This window comes from Bidens hawaiensis, unplaced genomic scaffold (assembly GCF_021521415.1).
Source record: "Bidens hawaiensis isolate Kalapana, Puna unplaced genomic scaffold, B.hawaiensis_p1.1 tig00005935_1, whole genome shotgun sequence".
NCBI classification, from domain to species: Eukaryota; Viridiplantae; Streptophyta; class Magnoliopsida; order Asterales; family Asteraceae; genus Bidens; species Bidens hawaiensis.
This window is the reverse complement of record NW_027491390.1, coordinates 64,913-88,832: the sequence shown is the minus strand read 5'-3', so window position 1 is coordinate 88,832 and position 23,920 is coordinate 64,913. Positions and strand designations below refer to the sequence as shown.

Here is a 23,920-nt window from a genome sequence, read left to right as displayed (position 1 = left end):
ATAATGTAACCCTCAGATTCAGGTAGTTCATAACACAATACACTTATCATTCAACATTATGCCATTCATTTTTACAATTATATATAGCTTCTAGGTGTGGTCTATCTTGGTGCAAGTTCACTAGATACCATATTATAAATTGTTTTTGCATTGCCATTGCTTTTAATTGTTGATGCCTCTGTTTTTAGCCAAATGTTTGTTTTAGAACTTATTTTTTTGCATTATAATTATGGTTGCAGAAAGAAACTGCAAAAATCCAGATGATTAGCCAATAATACATGGTTCAATGTAAGTTTGTTAACCTGACACATTACTTGAAACTATAAATTTTTATACTTTATGGCTAACGTTGGATGTTACTTATTTACAATCTATCAAAGGGTTTTGTTTATTTTTTTGACTTTTGAAGTTATAATCTATTAGCTAGTTAGGGTACTAGTAAGAGCTTATGGTAGATCAAATTTTTGGGATAATCTATCAGCTGGTTATAATCTAACACTTTTGTTCTATGTGGAGATTATAACTGATCTCCAAAGATATTTTAAAGTTTTGGTGTTATTGGACTTTGAACTTATTTTTTTGCCATTCTAATAGTTCTTTTTTCTTATGCTACAGAGTTCGTTCTACAACTTCATATACCAGCAAAAGGTATACTAACATTTTAGTTTTTACAACACATCCTATTTTTACAATAATTTTATATTGCTTGCAACATTTATGTCTTAATACAATTAAATATTTTTGAACTGCCTAGAGACTGTTTTATTGATTTAAGTTTCTAGAATTCTATTTCTAGAAATTCTTTGTTGATAAAATTGTCAGTATTTGGCATGTCTTTATAAATTTGTAGCAGATGACATGAAATCTAATGAAATGGAACTCTTATATTTTCAGGTCAAAGATATCACTCGTTTTCATAGGAGCAAATGTTAATCAAAGCTGATGGGAGTTCTACTGCTTGAAGCGACATGCAAGATATACGTTTATATGTGATCCTGTATAACCTTTTTCTTGGTTTGATTTGTGTTTAAATATATATTTATAAATGAGATTTTGGATATGTTTGGTTGATTTGTGCTTAAATAAACATATTGAAGACTGAAAATATAAGTTATATCAGACTTGAAAGGATATGTTAGGGACTGCAATAACGCGGTATTTAAGATTAACTTTTAGTCCCCATAAAAAACATATTAACGACTAGAATCGGGTGATAGCGTGGACTAGTTGGCAGTCTTTAAAACATCTTATTGGAGGAGACTAATTTGTTACGAAACGTATTAGAGACAGTTTAGTCATGTTTAGGTGACTGATTTTTAGTCCATGAAGTTATTCATTAGGGATTGAAATATCATAATATTTAAGACTGATTAGTAGTCACTATATAAATGTATTAGGGACTGAAATGATGTGGTATCGGGGGACAAATTAAAGACTGAGTTTTTCTATATTGGAGACTAAACGTTAGTCTTTGTTGGTGACATACAACAAAGACTGATTTTTAGTTACTAAAACCACTATCTAGGACTAGGCATCCATCACTGGCTATGGACTGGCAAATCAGTCTTTGATACCCATTAGGTACTGATTAAAAAGTATCAGAGACTAATTTTTCAGTCCCAGATACCATTCTTTTTTGTAGTGTTTTGGTATTCTTTTTGGATGCTTTGATGTTGGTTTTTGAGAGAGAGAATATGCATGGTTTTATTGGGACTTTTAATATTTTTTGTTTCTTTGTGTTTTGTGTTTTTGTTTGTATGGATTATTTGTGGTTTGTAAAATTTCTTAGAGCTAATATTTAAAAGCATACTCAAAAGTTTGAATTAAAACCATTAAATAGTTTATAAGAGGATACAAAGTGAAGTCGGTGAGGAACCATGAAAAGCGTTGGAAAAATGAGGCCGCCCAGCCGAGAATCAACCCCACCCCCCTTCGCAGCGCGCGGGTTTATCCTCACTATTTTTCCATGGAAACTAGGTAATACTCCACCGTTTATCCCGGATTCATTTTGAGCGGTTTTGTGTTTTAGGAAAAAATGAGAGAAAGTGGAGTGATACCATGATGTTTGGAGAAAATGAGAAAAAAAACGAGGAATACAAGGAAGATGTGACACTAATATGACATACGGGATAAAATGAGGAAAATAAGTTAAATTGGGATGACTTGCATTTTAATGTTGTGAAAATTCTAAAAAATCAAATTTAGAAAAGAAATACATAATTTCTTTTTTACTATTTTGGCCTTTTGTTTATAAAATGTTTATTTAAACAATATATATATATATATATATATATATATATATATATTATCCTCGTGTATGAATATATGATTACATATAAAACAAATAAAAATGGAAATTGTGACATATATCTAGCGTTAGATTTAGTATGGCCCACGATCATTTATCCTCATCAAGTTCCGATGCCATACGATTACGTACGTGGTATGGATTCGTTTGTGATTATCATAAGTTCATTTTATTTGTAAAAACTAAAAAGAAAAACATAATAATAAAATAAACTTGAACCACTCACGTCATGTGGCGCACAAAGTCATGGCAGATTCTAGGGTATGCATTTGATGAATATCTCATCATCTCAAATAGTACTCCACATATAATTTTTTTTAGGAGACTCATATGTCTAGTGACATGGTTAGTGTCTTAAAAAATAACGGATAGTTTAAATCCTTGTAAGTATAAGGTTAAATAGATTTTAGGTAAACAAATTTGTTAAGAAGAAGAAAATTGGATTTAAATAATCTTAGTTATTGCCCTTTGGTGGCAAAGGTCCAACTAATGAAATGCTTTGTGACTGTCCTATCTTTTAACGTATTTTCTGCTAATAAACATATACTAACAGAATACTAATGTCGTTAGTATACAAAGCTCAACGTACCCGCAATGCACAACTTACAAAGTTTTTGTTGTAGATCTCTACTTAATTTAATGCTAATGTATTGTGCACAAACTATTTGTAAATAAGCATACAACACCAAAAATAGGTGAAACCTTAAAAGAACACATACATATTATTATTTTTCATCAAGTTCTGCATCGATCTCAGCAAATACATCATTATGTTCGGTTGCCAGTCCTCCGATTAGATAACAACGTCTGTGCTGAGGAATTTGATCAATTTTGTTTAATTCCTCATTTGTGAAAGACCATCCAAAGATGTCAAGGTTCTGCTTCATCCTTTCCGTGTAGAAACTCTTAATCACAATAATTACACCTTGCTCATATAACCATCTTAAAGAAATCTGCATGTCAATACTAAAGCATCAATACATGTTCTTTGTTGCCATAGTACATTAGACATTTGATTTGAAACTATTAATAGACTCATAAGCAATGTAACATCATTAAAGAAACAAAAACCTGAGCCAATGTCTTCCCTTTAGATTTGGCAATTTCTTGAAGAATATCACATTCCATGACACGGTTATGTCCCCATGTATTATTACCGACCGCACCTAATGGGGAGTAAGCCGTTATAATGATGTCATTCTCTTTGCAAAATCCGTTGAGTTTTTTCTGTTGCCAAACTGGATTCATCTCAACCTTGAAACCAAATTAAAATGATGTTAGTACTTAGTACCACCATTTTGATTTTTAGTTGACTTTTCTTTTACATTCAAAAACCATCTTGAGCATCAAGCAAATGGCTAGAACAGTATTTATTGTGCTTACTTGGTTTACTGCCGGAGGGATTTTGGCAAACGAAAGAATTTCTTTAATCCTTTTAATAGAGAAATTACTAACGCCAATCGATTTGGTGAGTCCAAGATTTTGACACTCCTCCATGCCTTCCCATACAGCTTTTATATCGATAGCGGCTACTTGCTCGTTTGGAATAGGGAATTTGATTTCCTCTTGGTTAAACTTTAATGGCCAATGTATAAGATATAAATCTATATAATCTACTCCCAGATTCCTACATTCATAAAGGTAATCAATATTTGGTTATGAATAACTTAATTCTTTAGTTACAAATTTTGAGTAATATTTGGTTGAGTCAACATAGAACTTAGTCTATAAGGTTGTTCTTATTATTAGGGACGGTAATAAAACCCGAACCCGATTGAAAAATCAGAAACGTTTGATGCAAGTATTAATACCCGCCCCATTAGGGTATGGGACGAGTTTAAGATTACTTTTGAAATTTTTACGGGCTGGATTGGGCATGGGATATAAAATGTGTCTGATTACCTGACCCGATTACTGGATAACATGCATAGACCTGTTTATCCGATTTTTGTGGATTTTTCCATTTTTTCTTTGTAGACTTGGATGTATAATATGAAACTTGGAGAATTTTTGTAAATTCAAAACTTGTTTATAGCAATTATTTGTTAGAGAAAAGATCCAATACACTAATGCTTATCGTACAAATACGTACGCGAATTCCGTTTTTCACGAATTGATCCATGAAATCACATCCAAACATCTCGGAATCGTCAATACATATCCAATCAATCATTGCTTCACCGAAAAAAACAGTTTTGGATGGTTAATCGATCAATTTTTCACTTTTTTTCACGAAGACGGTTTTTGAGCGTTTAACGTTTTGTGAGCGTTTTCTAAGCGTTTTAGGTTTTTTGCCTTTAAGCGTCTCGCGTACCTATCGTACATTAAGCATTAGCGTACAGTAACTGCACCCTTATTTGTTATACCTGATTAGTTATTGGCAACATTTTAGACTAATTGTTTTTTGTAATTGATTAATAGTTACTTACCCAATATAACTGACTAGTTATAAATTAATTTTCAAAACCCCATAGATAACCGGCGGGTTTTCAGTCGACTATACCCGAAAGATGCGGGTTTGCCTTATACCCGACGGGTAAGTACCCGACTGAAGAAACACTAATCGACCCCGGGCAGATTACGGATAATCTGGGGGTTAAATAGATGTTTCCCACGAGGGGTTAGGTCCGGCAAAGATGGTTCTTCTGATGACCTGCAAAACAGACACCGTGAGCTCGTCACTGAGAAGGGGGGGGGGTACCTCCTTGTGACCACCCTCCGGCGTGAGAATCAGACTAGATTGCTCTGAATATAAGTGTATATATTGAGAGATTGCTAGAGAAGATAAGATAATGAGATATAAGATAATGTGTCCATACCATTCCAAGGTGTTGGAGTATTTATAGCCGAAGGTAGGTTTCCAAGAAGGTACAGCCGGCTGAATAGTATTCCTGTTCTGCCAACTGTGGGCTACGCACATGCCATGCTGGTGGTTGGTGGGTAGGCAGCGGCTGATAGTGACCAGGCCGGCTGTGTACTATTCCTTTTCCACCAACTGCAGGCTATGCACGTGCTACGACAGGTTGGTGAGTAGGCAGCGGCTGATAGTGACATTAAGTAATAGAGCATGCTGCTCGTTGTACTGTTGTCAGTGAGCTGTCGCAGCTTTGGTCAGATCTTTTGTCCATACCTCGTCAGGTACAGTACAAAAGATCCTCCAGTAGCGTACGGACTGGCTCATTTGGGCGGGAGTTTTCCCGGCTTTGTGCGGGAATATTCCCGGCTTGCTCACTCCTTCTTCAGGAGACATTACTGAATTATTTAAGAGTTAAGTGCCTTGTGCGTGTAGCCTTGCTGCGCGGGTAGCCTTCCCTGATGGCTAGTATCCGTTGCTGCGGGAACAGGCGGAGTACGTCGACCATTGGGAGGCATTTCCTGCGGGAACAGCTTGCGTACTGCGCGTAAGGACGTCACGTCTCTGAGCATGGTGGGTCCTGCGGATCCAGTTGGTTTCTGCGCAGACGTCTCTCTTCAAGGTGAGTCTTGCGAGTTTAGCCTTTGCGCAGACGTCCCTGTTGAAGGTGAGTCTTGCGGGTTCAACTGCGCAGACGTCCCTCTTTGAGGTGAGTCTTGCGGGTCCAACTGGGCTCTGCTGGGACCTACCTCTTCAAGTCCCCCCAGTCCAATGTTCTTCTCATGAATTGTTAATAAGTGAGGTGAACTTTTGGACTTAAGCAAAGGGTTTTGAAAAGGGTTTAGTTTTAAGGTTTTCCATGGGGATTCTTCCCGCGGAAGTCCTAATGTCACGTGCAGAAATTCCCGACTTTTCTGCTTGATCTTTGGGTATGATGCGGGTAGGTCTGTAACCTCCTCGCAAGTCAGGAGCGTTGAGTTCCACTTGTGTAGATTTTCCATGAGGTTTTGGTAGTTTTGAACATAGTTATCAATTATGTTAAAACAACCAATTCCATCTTGGAGCTTCAAACAATCTAGTTCTCGACGTTCCCGCTATGCGGGGATGTTAGTCCCGTTTCCGCAAGCATGGCCCAGAAGATCCTTCTTGGTTTCAATTCCCTGCGGAGTGCTAGGTATGTGAAGGGTTTCGCCTTGACACTGTACCCGCACTCGTCTTATAGTTACTTTACTTCCAATGTATTCCTGGCTTCAATTCCCTGCGGGTGCTAAGTATGTGAAGGGTTTTGCCTTGACACTGTACCCGCACCCGTCTTATAGTTACTTGGTTGCCGAGGTATTCTTGGCTTCAATTCCCTGCAGGTGCTAAGTATGTGAAGGGTTTTGCCTTAACACTGTACTCGCACCTGTCTTATAGTTACTTGGTTGCCAAGGTAAGGGGTATAGTCCCGCTTACTTTTGAATCTTTTTGAATCTTTTTGAAATTCGAAGAGTTGGTGAAAGGATAAGAACAGTCCAAACTGTTGAAACGTCGTCCGACGGTTTCTTCTGACAGTGTCAGGACGTGCAGGAAGTTATGGCGACGTGACAGTATATGGTCATTCCAGACGCTTTTTCAGGCGCGTGGGCACGAGTTTTCGGGCGCGTGGCCGCGAAGTTTACGGCACGCGTCCTGTTAACAGTTGTTGCCAGCTTGCATATTCCACGTGTCATAGTTTCATTGCACCTGCGCTTTCCTCTGTCTTCCGCATTAAATTCATCGCATTCATTGCGGTGAGTATATAAAGGGAGGAGAGGTTGCATCTCAACTCACAGTTTCACCTCTCTTCTTCTTCTAAACTATTTCCGGCGAATACTCTAACTTTTCTGTCGAGCATTCTCCTGAAATCGTTCTTCTTTACATTCAAAACATGTCTTCCGTTCATGATCTTGAGGCTACCGCCGAGGAGTCTGACGTGTATGCCGAGAATCCGTCGTCTACTTCTGATAAGGACGATAAGAGTACTGCTGGTGAGTGCCAGTGTGCTCTTACCGTCGACTTGTACCAGTACATTGTTAGGAAGTTCATGCTCGAGCCTTTCGAGCCTGAGTTTCCTAAGCCTCATCAGACGGTGTACGATGCCCCCAAGGGCAAGATAGGGTTGTATGCCGCATTCTTCGTCTATGGGAATCTCAGGTTCCCATTGACGAAGTTTGTGTACCGTGTTTTGGAGAGACACGGTGTACATCTGACAGAGGTGCACCAGATAGCGATCGCTAAAGTTCGCCATTTTGAATGGGTGTGCCTCATTCTGGGCGTGGAGCCCCATGTTGACCGCCTGATGACCTTCTATTCCTGGAGGTGCATCCAGGGGTGGTATACCTTGGTCACTCGGATCAAGGGTTTGAAGATCTGCGCTACCGAGCGCAGTCTTCGGTCTTGGAAGCGGGAGTTCTTCTATATCTCCGCTCGCGTCGTCCCCATAGCGATGACGTTCAAGAACGGGAGAGCTCTCCCGAACCTTCACGCCTCCAACTACCAGGAGGCGGAATGGTTCTCCAAGATTTCCCGGGTCCAGTCTCCGGTTTACCGCTTTGCGGAGTCCGGGATGGTGATGCTCGGGATGAGCCGGGTGTGGAAGGATGCTGGGGCGGAGGCGCCACAGATTCCTATCGTCCTCGAATACGGTTTGAACTCTATCCCTTACGGTATGCTCCGTCTTCTTTGCTGATTTAGAGTTTTTCTTCTAACTGTTTTTCTTTTGTTTTCAGAGGGAAACGACCTACAATCGCTCCTGCATCCGCGGGAAGCTGGTGGTCCCGCTCGGATGGGTACCCGTGCTCTTGATGAGAACGAGTTGCCCATCCTTGAGCAGACGGCGGGTCGGTTTGTGGAGGTTTACACGCCAGGCCATGAGATTTTGAGTGCCACGCGGCCAGGTAAGGAACTCTTTAACCCCCGCCCTCTCCATGCTCAAACCTCTGCTGGAATTCCTCTAATCTTGTCATCTTCTGATGAGGAATCCGCAGATGGTTCTTTCTTCGCGAGGAGGAAGAAGGCTGCTGGCGGGAAGGGCAAGGCGAAGGTTGCCTCCACCGCCGATCAGGTTAACCGGTCTGACTCGGAGACCGAGAGTGAGGAGGTGGCGGGGAACCCTGGTGGTGGTGAGACCACTGTCCAGAGGTTGAGACAGCTGTCACCTCTTAGCAGCCCAGGATGACGACGGTGAGCGGCGTGAAGAGGCCGGCTCCATCGGGTTCGTCCCCGCCTATCAGAACCTTCAAGCTGAAGAGAACTCGTAAGTATAATTTTCATTTACTTTAACTGCATATCCTTCCGCCATTATAATTAACTATCTTGTCTTCATGCAGGCGTGGATGCAACTGCATTCCAAAGTGATGCGGGAAGGAGCAGTTCTGGACCCATGACGGTAGGTTTGGTCAACCTACCCGAGGCGACGACCCAGGCGGCTGCGCCTGTTTGCAGTATTGGGTCAGTTGCTCATCCTGTTGAGGCAACTGTTCCAACTGTAACGTTATCTCCGCCGGCTGTCAGTGCCATATTCACGGCGTCCTTCACTGAGCCGGCGGTGGTGTTTTCTGCGGATTCTCCCGCAGCGGCGGCCACGGTTGTGAGTTCACCTCCAGTGAGTTCACCACCGATGGTCTCTACCGCGGCGGCTTCAACCGTGCCTCTGGCACCGGCGACTACCTCGTCCCCGGCCGGTTCAGCATGTATGTTTGGGGTTGGGGCGTCTAGCCAATCTCTGCCTCCTTCCCATCTGCCTGACCTCTTGGATGGATATCCGTTAGGTTCGGGTGATAGGTTCGGCGGCTACCGGCCTGTTGTCGACCCTACAGGTGCGTAGGGTTATTTTGGCCTATTCTCTTTTTTTTTATCATCTTTTCCTAACTTCGTTTTGTTTTTACAGTGTCGGATTCCAATGAAGTGTATGTTCCACGTTGGAACATCCGCCGAGGAACAACCCTTCGGACGGCTGTGGACTGCGTGGAGTGGGCGCGCCACGCCGCTCCAAGTGGGGCGCTGGGGGAAGCTATGTCGAGCTACCAGGAGGGTAGGCTGACAAACGAACTCCGGATTCTCCTTGCCCGGATGCAGCCGCGCGTCGAGTTGCTTTGTCGTGAAAACGACAAGTTAAAGGCGGCTCGTATCCAAGAAGTAGCTCAGGCGCGGGCTATCCGGGAAGAGAACAGGAGACTCTCCGCCGTTGCTGCGGAGAAGGAGAAGGCCTTCAAGGCCCTTGAGGTTGAAGTTCAGGCCCGTCTCGAGGCCCGTTCCAAGGCTACCCAAGCTGTTAACGAACAGCTTCGGTTGGCTAAGGAAACTGCGCGGAACGCAACCGAGAGGGCTACCAAGGCTGAAGCTGTTGCGGAGCCTCTGCGCGCCGAGAATGAGGAGCTCAAAGCCAAACTAGAGAGGCTCCAGCAGGCTCATGACGCCTTGGCCATGGAAGACGCCAAGAAGCTTCAAGAGATCTTGGACCAGAGGGGTATGCTTGACCATACTGAGCGTAAGCTAAAGGGCGTTGAAGATGCTGCTGCTAAGGAAGTGTTGCTTGCCAACCTTAACAAAAGTGAAGCCGAACGCGCCCGTAACCAAGCTCAAGCTGCCCTCCAGGAGGCTCTGGTTACCAAGGAATAGCTTCTACGAGAAGCGTTGTCGCAGGTAAGCTTAGCTTCATAACGTCTTTACGCTTTTCTTTGTACTTAGAAAAGGTTTTGATACTTGGTATTTTTGTAGGTTGTGCATCGAGTCTTCACGGACACATCATATGACGATGCCATGAGCGCAGCCCTCAACGCTTCTCATGAGGATGGGGAAAAGGCTGGCTTCCTGCTTGGTCTAGGGTTCGTTGAGAAGGGCATCCCGCCTTTCAACTTCCCTTTATATGATGTGGATCCTGAAGCTGTATATGACCAAGCAGTGAACCAGTATGCCGCCTTCCCGCACCCGGTGGTGGAGAAGGTGAACGAAGTTGATGCTGCTGCTGATGGGCTAACCATTCTCAAGACCTTCCTTGAACCGCCACAGCCAACTGATGGTGTGGGTACAAGTGGGTTTGGAGGGAGTGGCCTTGAAGCTTGATCTTTAGATCCCTTCCCACTGTTAGGATAGGTTTATTTTTGTATAGATTTACACTCTTGTAGGTGGGTAGATACCCGGCCATTCTTGTAATACTTGAATTTTTATGGAATGTATAAATCTTTGTGCGGGTAGGACCGCCACTTTCACTGGATGACTTGCTTTATAGACGTTATATGACTTGCTCATGCATATTATAGCTTAATTTGGCACTTGTTTTGCCGCATAAACCATATATGATTCGCTCGTGCATACTTTAACTTAGCAAATTTTCAAGTGTTTTGAACAAGTTAACCGTTCGACGCGCGGTAGTCAATAGGTTAGTGTTCAGTTTCCTCTATTATGATTGTGCGGGTAGGACCGTCACTTTCATCTAGTGGGATGACGAATCTTCACCTATGACTGACCTGCGTGAAGGTTTGCCGTTTTTTGTGTTTATGCGGGTTTTGCCGCCGTCCACACACAACGACTTTTCACATTTATGCGATGAATACCGGCATCAGTGTGTTGAATAAGTTAACCGTTCGACGCGCGGTTGTCAATAGGTTAGTTCGGTTTCCTCTATCATGATTTGTGCGGTTAGGACCGGCACTTTCATTTAGTGGGATGACCCAACTTTACCTATAACTGACCTACGTGAAGGTTGTCCTTATCTGTTTTTTGTGCTTATGCGGGTTTTGCCGCCGTCCACACGCAACGATTTCTTCACACTTATTTATGCGGTGAAAACCGGCATCAGTGTTTTGATTAAATTAACCGTTCGACGCGCGGTTGTCAATAGGTTAGTTCGGTTTCCTCTTATCATGATTTGTGCGGGTAGGACCGGCACTTTCATTTAGTGGGATGACCCAACTTTACCTATAACTGACCTGCGTGAAGGTTGGCCGTTTTTTTGTGTTTATGCGGGTTTTGCCGCCTTCCACACGCAACGACTTACTTCCCCACTTATGTATGCGGTGAAGACCGGCATATCAGTGTGGAAAGTTCATAAGTATAAATGTAAGATTATCAGTGTCAATGTGATAAGGAGAATCATTTCCATTAGAAGTGGCTCTGGGCCTTTCCTTTTACAAGTTTGGAATTGATCTACATGCAGACTGTGTAATTGAGCTCCCTTCCATGTTGTTTGGATGGGAGTGCCATCGAGCCGATATGCACTTGGTTCGGAATCTCGTTGTTTACGCAGTATGTAGTCTCCAACATTGTAGCTGCAGTTTCGTGTTTTTCCCAACTGGGGTTCTACACGCGTTGGCCTGCTCAGCATCCTTTACGCCACGAGGTGTGCGAGTTCTCCATCTCTGACGAATGTCTCGATGATGTCTTTCAAGTCTATGCATTCGTCGGTGGTGTGGCCTTTTGTCCTGTGGAAGTCACAGAATTTGCTCTGATCAGCGTTGTGACGCTCTCGGATTATTGGAGCCTTTGGCCATGGGAGCCTCTCGGTGTCGAAAATCTCAGTGACGCTTTTGGTGAGCGGCGTCCACCGGGGGTTCCGGTTCGACGACTGCCTGTTGTCCTTTCCGCCTAACCGAGGGTGCGAGCCGGATGAGGTGTCGAAGTTTACCCTTGACTGCCAAATACCTAGCTTCATCTTTTTGTTTAATAGGGCGGTAAGGACGTTATTTTCTCTAGTTTTCTGGGTGTAGAGGTTTGTGCTTTGGGGAAGATCTCTACCCAGTTGCTTTTCCGTTTCCGCGAAGCGTTTAGCTGCTGTCATGATGGCATCCCATGTGGATGGCATGCCATCTTTACACGTTAAGGTGCGGATGAGCTCTGGGTCTTTCGCACCCTGGATGAAAGCAGCGCAAACAAGATCTTCGCTAATACTGCCCAGACTTAGCATCTTTGAATTGAAGCGCGTGATGAAGTCTAGTAAAGACTCATCTTCCTCTCGGATGCAGTTGAGGATTGTCCATTGCTCTTCAGTGTACTTTCTTTGTTGACTGAAGTGTTGGCTGAACTTCTGTTGGAAGTCTGCCCAATCGTAGATATGGTGGACCGGTAGACGGTCGAACCACGCTCTGGCTGCTCCAACCAGCGTCATCTGGAACATATAACACCACGTGGGTTCCGTCCAGTTGTTGACGGTTGCCCCCGCTATGAATCTGTTCAAATGATCGTCTGGGTCGGATATACCATCATAAGTGCCGATGTTGGACATCTGTTTGGCACTTCTTGGGGCGATTGCTTCCGCAATGTCCCTTGCAAACTTGGAGGTTCCTGCATTTGCAGCGGTTGGTCTGAAGGTTTTAGAGAAGTCACGTGGGTTTCCACCCGCGTTTTTTGGTTTGAAGGTTTCTCCAAAATTCCTTCTCGGTTGGAAGTCCGTTTCCTTACGCTTCCCTTTCGCCCTATGGCGAGGGTTTGCGTCGGTGTCGGATTCCTCCGAATCATCGTCCAAGTACTCGCACTCATTGCTCATGTTGAGCTGTTGTCGAGTGCTTCCGAATTCGTCAGCCTGTTGGAGTGAACGTAAGCGTTCATCCAACTCAGCTTGGAATTCCTTCTGACGTGCTTCGGCCCACGCTTTGACTTGATCGAGTGTTTGGTGGGGGAGCTTCGTCTGTTGTCTCTCCAACTGGGCATCGGTGAATCCCAGTGAAAGATTGTTTACTGCACTTGCCCCGGCTCGGGTAACCGGGGTAGTGTTCATAAAGTTTACTGCACTTGCCCCGGCTTGGGTAACCGGGGTAGTGTTCGTAAAATTTGTGTACTCGCCAGTATTCCCCCCAGTAGCTGGGGTTTTAGTTACCGGGGTTTCTTGGTTACTTGCTGGCCCTGTGACCGGAGTAACGTTAACCATCTTTCCAGAAGTTTTGAAAAAACTGAAAGTAGTTCTAGCTTTTATGCACGGATGGCGCCAATGAAGAAACACTAATCGACCCCGGGCAGATTACGGATAATCTGGGGGTTAAATAGATGTTTCCCATGAGGGGTTAGGTCCGGCAAAGATGGTTCTTCTGATGACCTGCAAAACAGACACCGTGAGCTCGTCACTGAGAAGGGGGGGGGGGTACCTCCTTGTGACCACCCTCCGGCGTGAGAATCAGACTAGATTGCTCTGAATATAAGTGTATATATTGAGAGATTGCTAGAGAAGATAAGATAATGAGATATAAGATAATGTGTCCATACCATTCCAAGGTGTTGGAGTATTTATAGCCGAAGGTAGGTTTCCAAGAAGGTACAGCCGGCTGAATAGTATTCCTGTTCTGCCAACTGTGGGCTACGCACATGCCATGCTGGTGGTTGGTGGGTAGGCAGCGGCTGATAGTGACCAGGCCGGCTGTGTACTATTCCTTTTCCACCAACTGCAGGCTATGCACGTGCTACGACAGGTTGGTGAGTAGGCAGCGGCTGATAGTGACATTAAGTAATAGAGCATGCTGCTCGTTGTACTGTTGTCAGTGAGCTGTCGCAGCTTTGGTCAGATCTTTTGTCCATACCTCGTCAGGTACAGTACAAAAGATCCTCCAGTAGCGTACGGACTGGCTCATTTGGGCGGGAGTTTTCCCGGCTTTGTGCGGGAATATTCCCGGCTTGCTCACTCCTTCTTCAGGTGACATTACTGAATTATTTAAGAGTTAAGTGCCTTGTGCGTGTAGCCTTGCTGCGCGGGTAGCCTTCCCTGATGGCTAGTATCCGTTGCTGTGGGAACAGGCGGAGTACGTCGACCATTGGGAGGCTTTTCCTGCGGGAACAGCTTGCGTACTGCGCGTAAGGACGTCACGTCTCTGAGCATGGTGGGTCCTGCGGATCCAGTTGGTTTCGGCGCAGACGTCTCTCTTCAAGGTGAGTCTTGCGAGTTTAGCCTTTGCGCAGACGTCCCTGTTGAAGGTGAGTCTTGCGGGTTCAACTGCGCAGACGTCCCTTTTTGAGGTGAGTCTTGCGGGTCCAACTGGGCTCTGCTGGGACCTACCTCTTCACCGACAAGTACCCAATATGATTGAGATGGGCTTTAGTGACTGGTATGAGATTGGGAATGTATAATCCGACCCATTGTCATCCCTAGTTATGATTAGTTTGCTAGTTTCATATTTTTTCTTTATCTATTTAGTAAACATTTAAGGTGTATTAGACTCTCAGCATCACAATTCAGTTAGCCCTTTTGATAAAATTAACCTTATCTTTGGATAAAATTATTAACTGTTATGTATCTTAATGTTGAACATATAATATAACATATAATTTGCAGCGGATAATAATTTTTTTCTTTCAAAATTATAGTTAAGAGTTAAGACTAACTAGAGCAAACGTATGAAAATATTTTACTTGAGACTCTGCTTGATGGCCGGTAAAACAAGATGGCGGTCAGCGGAGTTACACCACAACTTTGTAGTAATAAAAATCTCTGATCGAGACTTTATGAGGCCTAATCTTAGAGCTTCTGCAATCGCTTCCCCGACGGGTTTCTCAGTTTGGTATAAAGCTGCTGTGTCAAAGTGACGATAACCAATCTTTATAGCTTCGATAATAGTCGATGGTGCCACCGTTTCAATGCCTGCGATGCCTAATTCCGACGCTGTCCCCATTGCAATCACAGGAACCGGCCGGGCACCTTCGGAAGAACTTATCATTGTCACTGGAATAGTTGTCATGTTTTGATGTTTTTTTTGGAAAGTTTGAGGTTGTTTATTAAGATAGAGGATTTGCATGGTTTTGCTGGGACTTATAGGGCCAATATTTTTTTGTTTTTTTATCTTTGTTTTCGGGTTTTTTTTGTATGGATATAATTGTTAGAAATGGACGAAATTATTGTCGTGGATAAACATTTGTGGTATCGGTTGCGGATTACAATAAAATCAACTTTCGATTTGTTACTCACCCCTCGTTTTTGTCACTCTCTCTCTCTATAGTCGACTAACGTTATTAGTGGATCAGATGCTAATGTAGACATTTTATGATTGAGCAAGCAGCCTCACCGTAAAACCATTGCGAGCAGAAATCATACCAAAATGCCGGATGCACTTCACAACCGTCAGAGCGCTCTTGCATCTTATCGATTTGTCATCTCTTTGCGTTGATCGGACCTTGGAGTTTCTACAGCCGCCTTCGATAGATGTCTGAACCACCCTGAATCAGAGGTCGCCGCCAACTACGGCAAAACTTAGCTTGGAGTTGATAGTTGGAGTATTAAAAACCAATATCCCTTATATATAAACATGTTAAAAGTTGAATGGTTATAAATAACCTTTTCATTTTCATTGCACCATACAAGACCTACTTGTTTATTCCATCAAATAAATATTGTGTCATGTGTTTGAAACGTGTGGGTGCTACAATATCTTTGGTCCAAAATTAGATCATGATAAACCTACACACTCAAAGCTTTGAATCAATCTCAGCTGTTACATCATTAGGCTCCTTCACCACAAGACCGTGGAGATAAACGAGTTTTCGTTGTGGAATTTGGCTTATTTTGCTCAGTTCTTCAGCCGTCAATGACCAATCAAAGATGTCAAAATTTTCCTTCATCCTCTATTTGTTGAAACTCTTTACTACGAAACTAACACCTTGCTCGTATAACCATCTTAATGAGATCTACATGTCAATATTAGGACATGAGCATAACATTAGCTTCTTACATTAAATAGGATAACATAATTGAATATATATTGAGTTAGGAGCTGTTTGTTTACATCTGAATGAAACCGTTCAGATGTAAACATCTGATTCATTCAGATTTCAGACTGTTTGGTTTCAAACAGAAAAACATCTGAATGGTTAAAATTAGGTCTGAATCATTCACACTTGTTGTTGCTGAATGGGACAAAGGCTCATTCAGATCTGACTCATTCAAATCTGAATGAATTAAACAACCCCTTAAGATCATTGATTTTAAGTTTTTAACATCATAGTTCATGAATAAGTATATATTAATTTCGAAATGGTGAGGTGATCCTATTCATGTCGCGGTGGTGTATATACCTGAGCAGTAGTCATCCCTTTGGACTTAGCAATATCTTGGAGAGCATCACCTTCGACAACACTGTTGTTTCCCCAAACATTGCCGAATGAAGCTAGAGGCGAGTAGGCGGTGATGAGGATGTTATTCTTTTTGCAAAATTCGTTGAGTTGTTTTTGCTACCAACGAGGGTTCATCTCAACCTTCAAATTTGGTACTCCGTTCATTAGTTATACGATTAATGGACTTAAAGATCAAACATTAATATGTAGCATGTCTAGAAAATAATACGTTATGAGGTTTAAGAGTGGATGATCACCTGGTTGACAGCATGAGGAATTTTGGCGAACGAAAGAATTTCTTGAATCTTCTGAGAAGAGAAATTACTAACACCGACGGATTTGGTAAGTCCGAGATTTTGACACTCCTCCATAGCTTCCCAGACGCCCTTGATATCGATTGCGGTCACCAACTCGTTTGGAACCGGGATTTTGACATGCTCATAGTTAATTTTTATTGGCCAGTGTATCAGATAGAGATCCACATACTCTAGTCCCAAATTCCTACATCAATAATCCATAAACTGTCAATAGTTGATACTCGATACATATATTGTCCCAAATCCTATATTAATATGTAAAGTTGTAAAATAGCTAATATAACTAGGTTGTCCCAAGTTCCTACATTAATCGTAAACCGTGAATAGCTAATAACCAACATAACCGAACTGAAATACTGAACCAATTAAAAGCCAACAGCTTGGTTTTGCATTTTTTGAAAAACTGATTTTTCAGTTTAGTTTCGGTTTTGCAATTAACCAAAAACCGAAAAGGCCAAATATATATATATATATACATATACATATATATATATAAATATATAAACAAACTCATTGGAACAGGAAACAAAATGATTTTAAGTAATTTATAAGAAATTAATAAATGATATAATCCCAAAATTTTAGTATTAGACTATTAAATGTGTAATAATCTAGATGTGTAATAATCAATTATTCATTAGTTAATAAAAATTAGGCCCAAAGCTAGCTTCAGGCCCAACTTCATTGATAGCGGACTTGCGGTGTTTATCGGCCCAAAATTTTCAAACTCAAATAATAAAACCAACAAATTGAAACTTAAGCAAACCCCTTATAAATACCGAAACAAAACGACTTTTTTGGTTTTTTACTTTTTTGTTCGGTTTGAGCCTAAAAATGTGATGTATTCAACTCCTCATAGATTTCAATAAAAGCATGAAAGTTTCTTACTGGAGGCTCTTCTTCAAGGCCGGTAAAACAAGATCACGCTCGTTCGAGTTACTCCACAGCTTCGTCGTAACAAAAACCTCCACTCGAGACTTCAAGAAGCCCGCTTTCAAAGCTTCCGCAATGGCTTCCCCAACAGGTTTCTCGGTGCCATAGAATGTGGCGGTGTCAAAGTGGCGATAACCCGCCTTGATGGCCTCAACCTGTTTCGGTCAAGGTCCCGGTCCCCAACCCGATATGTGGAATGGGTCGTGGACCATCAGAAGAGCTTATGGTCGTTGTGGGAATGCCTGTCATTGTTCTAAACTTTGTTTCTTTGGATACATTTCATTTGCGACTTGCATGTTGATATAATGATAGATGTTAATTTAAATAATGTTAATGGGTACGTATGCCCACATGTGATAATATTTTTAAGACTAAATGATGGGTTTGTTCGGAATAAACCCATGATAGTGTTGAAAAGGTTATATATGATCATAAAGACAAACAAATGTGATCAATTGCTTTAGTGGTATAGGAGTAGAATGTGGAAAAACAAGCCTTCACCATTTGAACCTATTATTTATTTGATCTTTTGGTATTATTTTGTAGCCATTTGTTTAATGTTGAAGGTATGAACTCTCTTATTTTCGATTATGAGTGTCCAAGGCAGTCTACAAGCATCAAAGCACATTGTACAAGCTAGAGTTGCACATGAATAACATTTTTTATTATTATTTTATATTTTGTTTGTTTTTGTTTATTATAATTTGTTGTAACCTTAACGAACGTAACCGGCACCAATTAAATTTGTGCTTGTTCGCAGTGGTAACGCGCAAGTTTTGTTCTTTCGATTTTTTTTTACTTTCGGTACCGTAAACTGATACCGGCCAAATCCGTGTTGATATCGGCCGAATTCACATCGGTTAGCGCCCGCTAAACGTTGGTTATTATTATTTGTTGCATTTCCCCCCTTTTTAATGTTAGTGCCTTCAATACTGATAGAATTTGCGCCGTTAAGCAGCCGCAATGAGCATGGTGTTTTTTTTGTTTGCCGCAGGGTTTTGTTGTTGTTTTTATAGTTTTAGTATTGTAGATCAATATCGATTGAATTTTTTTCGGTGGCGAAGTTATCTTTTTATTCACTACACCGTTAGCGGATGTGAAACCTTCTTGTCTAAGAATTTTGTTTTTTCCCCATTTTGATACCGTAACAAGCATAACGGAAGCTTGCTGAATGACAATTTTTTTCCCTTGTGTTTCTATTAATTTCGAGATCATTACGAATGTGACGAAAACCGACCGGATTGCATAGACTCAATGTATCAACGCTCAATTGACCGACAACGTTCAATTTTACCAACGCCCGAGTTTACCGACCGACACCACCGCATTGGTCCACTCAGATTTTTTATGTTTCCCCCCTTTCTTTAGCTTCGGTATTGTAACAAACGTAGCCAAAACCGACCGAATTCATGTCCAGTTAATGCCTAGGACCGACAACGCTTGGGTTCTTCCACTGCCCAAGTTTACCGGCCAAAAAAATGTCATTTTAAATATTTTATTTTTTTATGTTAATTTGACGAATATATATTTTTTGGACGCTAATGTTGTACCAATGATGTATACACCGTAAAGAACGCAAATGATACTAACTGAATTCGTGTCAATTCACCAACGTAACGCTTGGGTTTTGCCAACACCCCGATTTCAACATTGAGGTTTTACCAATTGCCCCGTACGCCGTATGAAAATCTAGTAATATTTCTAAGACTAAATGATGCGTTTGTTCGGAATGAATGGTCATAAATAATGACAAGAACACTTTCATTAGAAACATAACAAATGCTGATAATTTATTGACAAGAACACTTTCGTTAGACAATTTCTCTTTTCTGAACAAATTGTCATGAATAATGACAAGAACACTTTCGTTAGAAACATAACAAATGCTGATAAATTATTGCTAAAGGCACGACTGTAGGTTTATTTTGTCTTAGTATGATCAGTCACGCAGCCTTAATCCAATTCATTTTTTATATCCGAACTTTCAAGGTTTTCGAATCTTATCATTTTTGTCTATTTCATTAACCCGATTAATTCTTTTAACATTAAGACTGGGGGTTTTCAGTTCTGTTACATATTTGGATGATAGTTGTGACTAACTCCTAGGGACAACTATGATCAAACCTTAATCACGATTTTTTTGTTTTGTCTGTAACAATTAAAACTTAAAAAAAAATCATTATAATATGAAAGAAAGTAAAAAAAAAAAAGGAACAAAAAAATTTAGCTAACAAATAGCTAAGTAAGCAATTTTATATTTTTAGTAAACATATGAGTTAAATACTCATTTTATAAGTTATTGTATTAATAAAGTTATTATTAAATACTCATTCTTCTGCGACGAGTCTACTGGATTGTACGTGTATGGTTATTCTATATATTACTCTTTATATCTAACAGAAATGAACGGTTTCGTTGAATCCGCGTACTTCTTTGGTTACATAGCTTGCTTTGGGTATGGAATCTTTCTGGCACTTGGAACCGTTGGTTTCTATGCCTCGTTGCTATTTTTTGGTTACTTGTATTCGTCTATAAAATGTGACTAGCGAGTATCCTTATATCTGAAACAGGGTTAGGATTGTAGTAGTTAACTCGAGTTGTAATCACTGGAAAAATGAAAAATCATATTCATTGTATTACACAGGCCCGGCTTCGAGAAAGCAAAAAAAAAAATGGGCCGAAGGCGATTTTTTTTTTGGCCTTAAGTAAAAAAAGTTTTTTTTTGTTTAAACAATTTAATTTTTACGTGGGTTTACTTGGTTATAATTGGGCTGTGTAAAAAGCTTTTGTATAAAAAAGAATTAAACATATCTCAAATGAGAGTAGAACATATAACCTTTGGGTTAAGAGTAAAACTCATTTGCCACTAATAATAATGGTTATGTAATTGAATACAAACACTAAATATACATATTGTTTTAATTAAAAGAGAATTCTGTAATTTGTCTCCCTGGTATATGGACCAATAAATGATTTTGCGAATTATGGACCATCGTGACATTTCGGCGGGTCAATCTGACTCCTTGCCATCAGTTGACCGTGAGTTGACTGACCAAAAAACGGTGAAATTACCCTTTTACCCCTGAGTCTATAATTAAACCTAAAACTAGATATCCAAATTTCGTGTAGTGGGTGGGGTTCGAACCCCGACCCTCGGTTTAACAACAAACAACACAAACCAGTTGAACTGAGATACCATTTAATAAAACTACACAATATGTAATATATATTAAGTACCACAATGTGTTGTATATGTATGTTGTATATATGTTCTGTATGCCGTATAGTATATATATATGCTGTTGTATATATATGCTGCATATATACATATGTTGTATATATATGCTGCATATATATATATATATTGTATATATATGCTGCATATATATATATTGTATATAATATTTGCATATCGGGTTTTTTTAAACGTATTTTTAAACGGTCAATTTTATCGGGTTTTTTTAAACGTATTTTTAAACGGTCAATTTTTTCTAAAAAATCAAAACGAGTCCGAATACGACTAAACGGCCCGTTTTTTAACAAACTTTTCGTCCGAATACGACGAAACGGGTCGTTTTTTAGTAGACTTTTCACTAAAAAACGACGAAACGGCTCGTTTTTTAGTAAACTTTTCACTAAAAAACGACGAAACGGCTCGTTTTTTAACAAACTTTTGGTTCAAAACGACGAAACGGGTCGTTTTTTAGTAAACTTTTGGTTCAAAACGACGAAACGGGTCGTTTTTTTAGTAAACTTTTGGTTCAAAAACGACGAAACGGCTCGTTTTTTAACGAACTTTTGGTTCAAAACGACGAAACGGCTCGTTTTTTAGTAACTTTTGGTTCAAAACGACGAAACGGGTCGTATTTTTAGTAAACTTTTGGTTCAAAAACGATGAAACGGCTTGTTTTTTAAAAACTTTTGGTTCAAAAACGACGAAACGGCTCGTTTTTTAATAAACTTTTCGTCCGAATACGACGAGACGACTCGTTTTTTAGTGTCATTTTAGCTCAAAAACGACGAAACGGCTCATTTCGTCACAAACTTTTGGTTCAACCACCCGAAGCCAACCACCCGAACACAACCACCCGAACCCAACCTCCCGAACCCAACCACCCGAACCCAACCTCCCGAACCCAACCTCCCGAACCCAACCTCCCGAACCCAACCCGAACACAATTAACACAAACATTTTTTATATATATAACACGAACACAAAATACATATATCAAAACAACCGAATTATAAACTTCGGGATTTCACATACATAACATACCTAATAATTAATTATTCACCTGAATTATAAGCTTCGGGATTTTATAAGGGTAGCATCCGGAGACGCGACCCAAAATTCCACGTACGGTGGAAGTTAATTTGGTTATGGTCGGCTAAGTCGACCACAAACCAACCCGTGATATCTCGGATACGGAACTGAATCCGGAGATTGAGTTCGATTGGGACTCCAAAAAGAGCCCTATTGAAGTTCACGTTCAATATTAGAACCATCTTGACGGAGCCGGAGACGGGGAGCGGGTGCCGGAGACGGTGGTGAGCCGGAAACACAGTGGATGAGCTACGGGTTCAGGTCTTGGATGAAGATGTGAAGTGTTGTGTTGAGGATGGAAGATGGCGACGGTGGTGGGTATATATATATATGAAGAAGGAGTGTAGAGGAAGGAGGAGAAGTTGATGTGGATACGGAAAAAAGGAAAAGAAGGGGAAGGTGGGTAGGGTAGTCTTACGGTGGAAGCAGGGGAAGAAAAAATACCCGGTGGTCAGACTGCCATTTTTAGCGTCAACCTTGTTTTCCAAGCTTTCAAAAAAAATTAAAAATAGAATGACACATTTTTATCGCCAAATTTTCATTTGTAAAAAGACCAAAACACCCTCCATCTTAACAGCCTTTAACGAAAATATTTAACGTTTGGGTACAGATTGACCCGCCGAAATTTCACATGGTCCATACTTCGCAAAATCATTTTCAGTGTCAAACCTGTCGAATTGGTCCATATAACAGGGAGACAAAATGCAGATTTCTCTAATTAAAATACATATAATTTTTTTTAAAAAAAATCAGCCCTAGCGGGGTATCGGGCCAGTGGCCGTCGACTCCCCGGCCATACCTTATGGCCGGCCCTGGAATTACATTAAATAACTGAGACAAGAGTACAGACGGAACTGCTGGTATGATATCGGTTTGAGAACCTCTTCGCTAAATCCGGTTAAAACCTAACCGAAGCAGTTAAACACCGGCCCCTTTAAATGGAACCATTCCATTTCCATTTGAAAACTAGTTTCAAAACCGAACCACTTTGGACAGAACTCGTTGTTTGTTCTCTTTGACTGAAATAAAAGGGTTTCAACCCGAATCAGTTTAGGCACATAACGTCATAACCCGATTTATGCACCTCTAACTATGAGTTGATATTTTTTGGATTGCATCTTCGTCGACATAACCCGATTTATGCACCTCTAAATCGTTTTCTGAACTTGGGTCATAATTTATAAAGCCCAAGAACTTATTTCATAATGGGTCATTTTTTAAAGAACAAGAACTTATATCATATGGGTCATATATTTATATGTGATTTGTGAATATCCAACATCAACATATACCCAAAAAAAATCCCAGAGAAAACTGCTATAAAAGATGCTTTGTATCTAAATGATGTTGCAAGATCACTCTCCCTGGTTCCTCTATAAATATCATAAACAAAAACGTACATGAATAGCATGTTGTATAATATCACACAAAGTTTTATGTATTTGTTACAAATCGATCACGTAACATGTTATAAATGTTCGATAAGATTGTTAAAATCAAGTCAACCAAAATATCGAAGAATTACAAGTCATCCAAGTATTAATTTGGTTTTTCAAATTTTTGTCAATATTTTTGTTAAAAATTATACCAACAAAACCGAGTTCATACTTAGGTTATCGGAAATACGAATTTGAGCTTTAGAAACCATTAAGGCTTATGCAAATGTTATCACCCAAAAAAAAAAAACTAATTAATGTGAAAGCTCAAAGCAATATCAATATGTTTGTTTGTGTACACTTTTTGCTATATTTTTTTCTAAAGAGGACAGTTTTCTTTTAATGAACCTATCTAAATTTTCTCAAAATTGGTTCAAATCATAAAGTCATGTTTATATTAAAGTCAAGCGAATGTTAGGCAAATGGTCCAAACCGGCAAATAGCACATGGGATTAAATGCATTATACTAGCAACTACAAGTACTTGTTACATTCTTTTCGAAAAGGTATCATTTGATTTTAAGTATTTTGTTTGATTAATCAATTTGGAAGTATCTCAAATCAGCATACGTGTAAGCACGAACAACCTATAAAAAGTTTTAGGTGTGGTCTTGATGGTTATATAATATTGCTAGTTCTTCAAGGTGAACAGTCATCTTTCTTTTCTTAATTTCATGCCGACCACAATGATAAAAACGTT

General features: G+C 40.6%; 1 protein-coding gene and 1 pseudogene across 2 annotated transcripts; both read right to left on the bottom strand.

Annotated features, from left to right (window-relative positions):
* Positions 1-2,900: 2,900 nt before the first annotated feature.
* LOC143631012 (D-galacturonate reductase-like) lies at positions 2,901-14,894 on the bottom strand. Its single transcript, XM_077099878.1, has 4 exons — positions 14,517-14,894; positions 3,692-3,935; positions 3,380-3,562; positions 2,901-3,261 (listed from the first exon to the last, which is right to left on the bottom strand). Exons 1-4 carry the CDS (start codon positions 14,840-14,842, stop codon positions 3,034-3,036), a joined length of 981 nt encoding a protein of 326 aa, XP_076955993.1. The 5' UTR covers positions 14,843-14,894; the 3' UTR covers positions 2,901-3,033.
* A 672-nt stretch (positions 14,895-15,566) lies between these two features.
* Positions 15,567-17,719, bottom strand: LOC143631011 (D-galacturonate reductase-like; annotated as a pseudogene). Its single transcript, XR_013153277.1, has 4 exons — positions 17,417-17,719; positions 16,469-16,712; positions 16,173-16,352; positions 15,567-15,785 (listed from the first exon to the last, which is right to left on the bottom strand). The product of XR_013153277.1 is annotated as a D-galacturonate reductase-like (transcript).
* Between the last annotated feature and the right edge of the window lie 6,201 nt (positions 17,720-23,920).

Coding starts and splice junctions, on each gene's coding strand:
- LOC143631012 (XM_077099878.1), bottom strand. CDS start 14,842: ATGACAACTATTCCAGTGACAATGATAAGTTCTTCCGAAGGTGCCCGG. Junction 3,563..3,691: donor TCCCTCCGGCAGTAAACCAA/GTAAGCACAATA, acceptor TTTGGTTTCAAG/GTTGAGATGAATCCAGTTTG. Junction 3,262..3,379: donor AAGGGAAGACATTGGCTCAG/GTTTTTGTTTCT, acceptor ATTGACATGCAG/ATTTCTTTAAGATGGTTATA.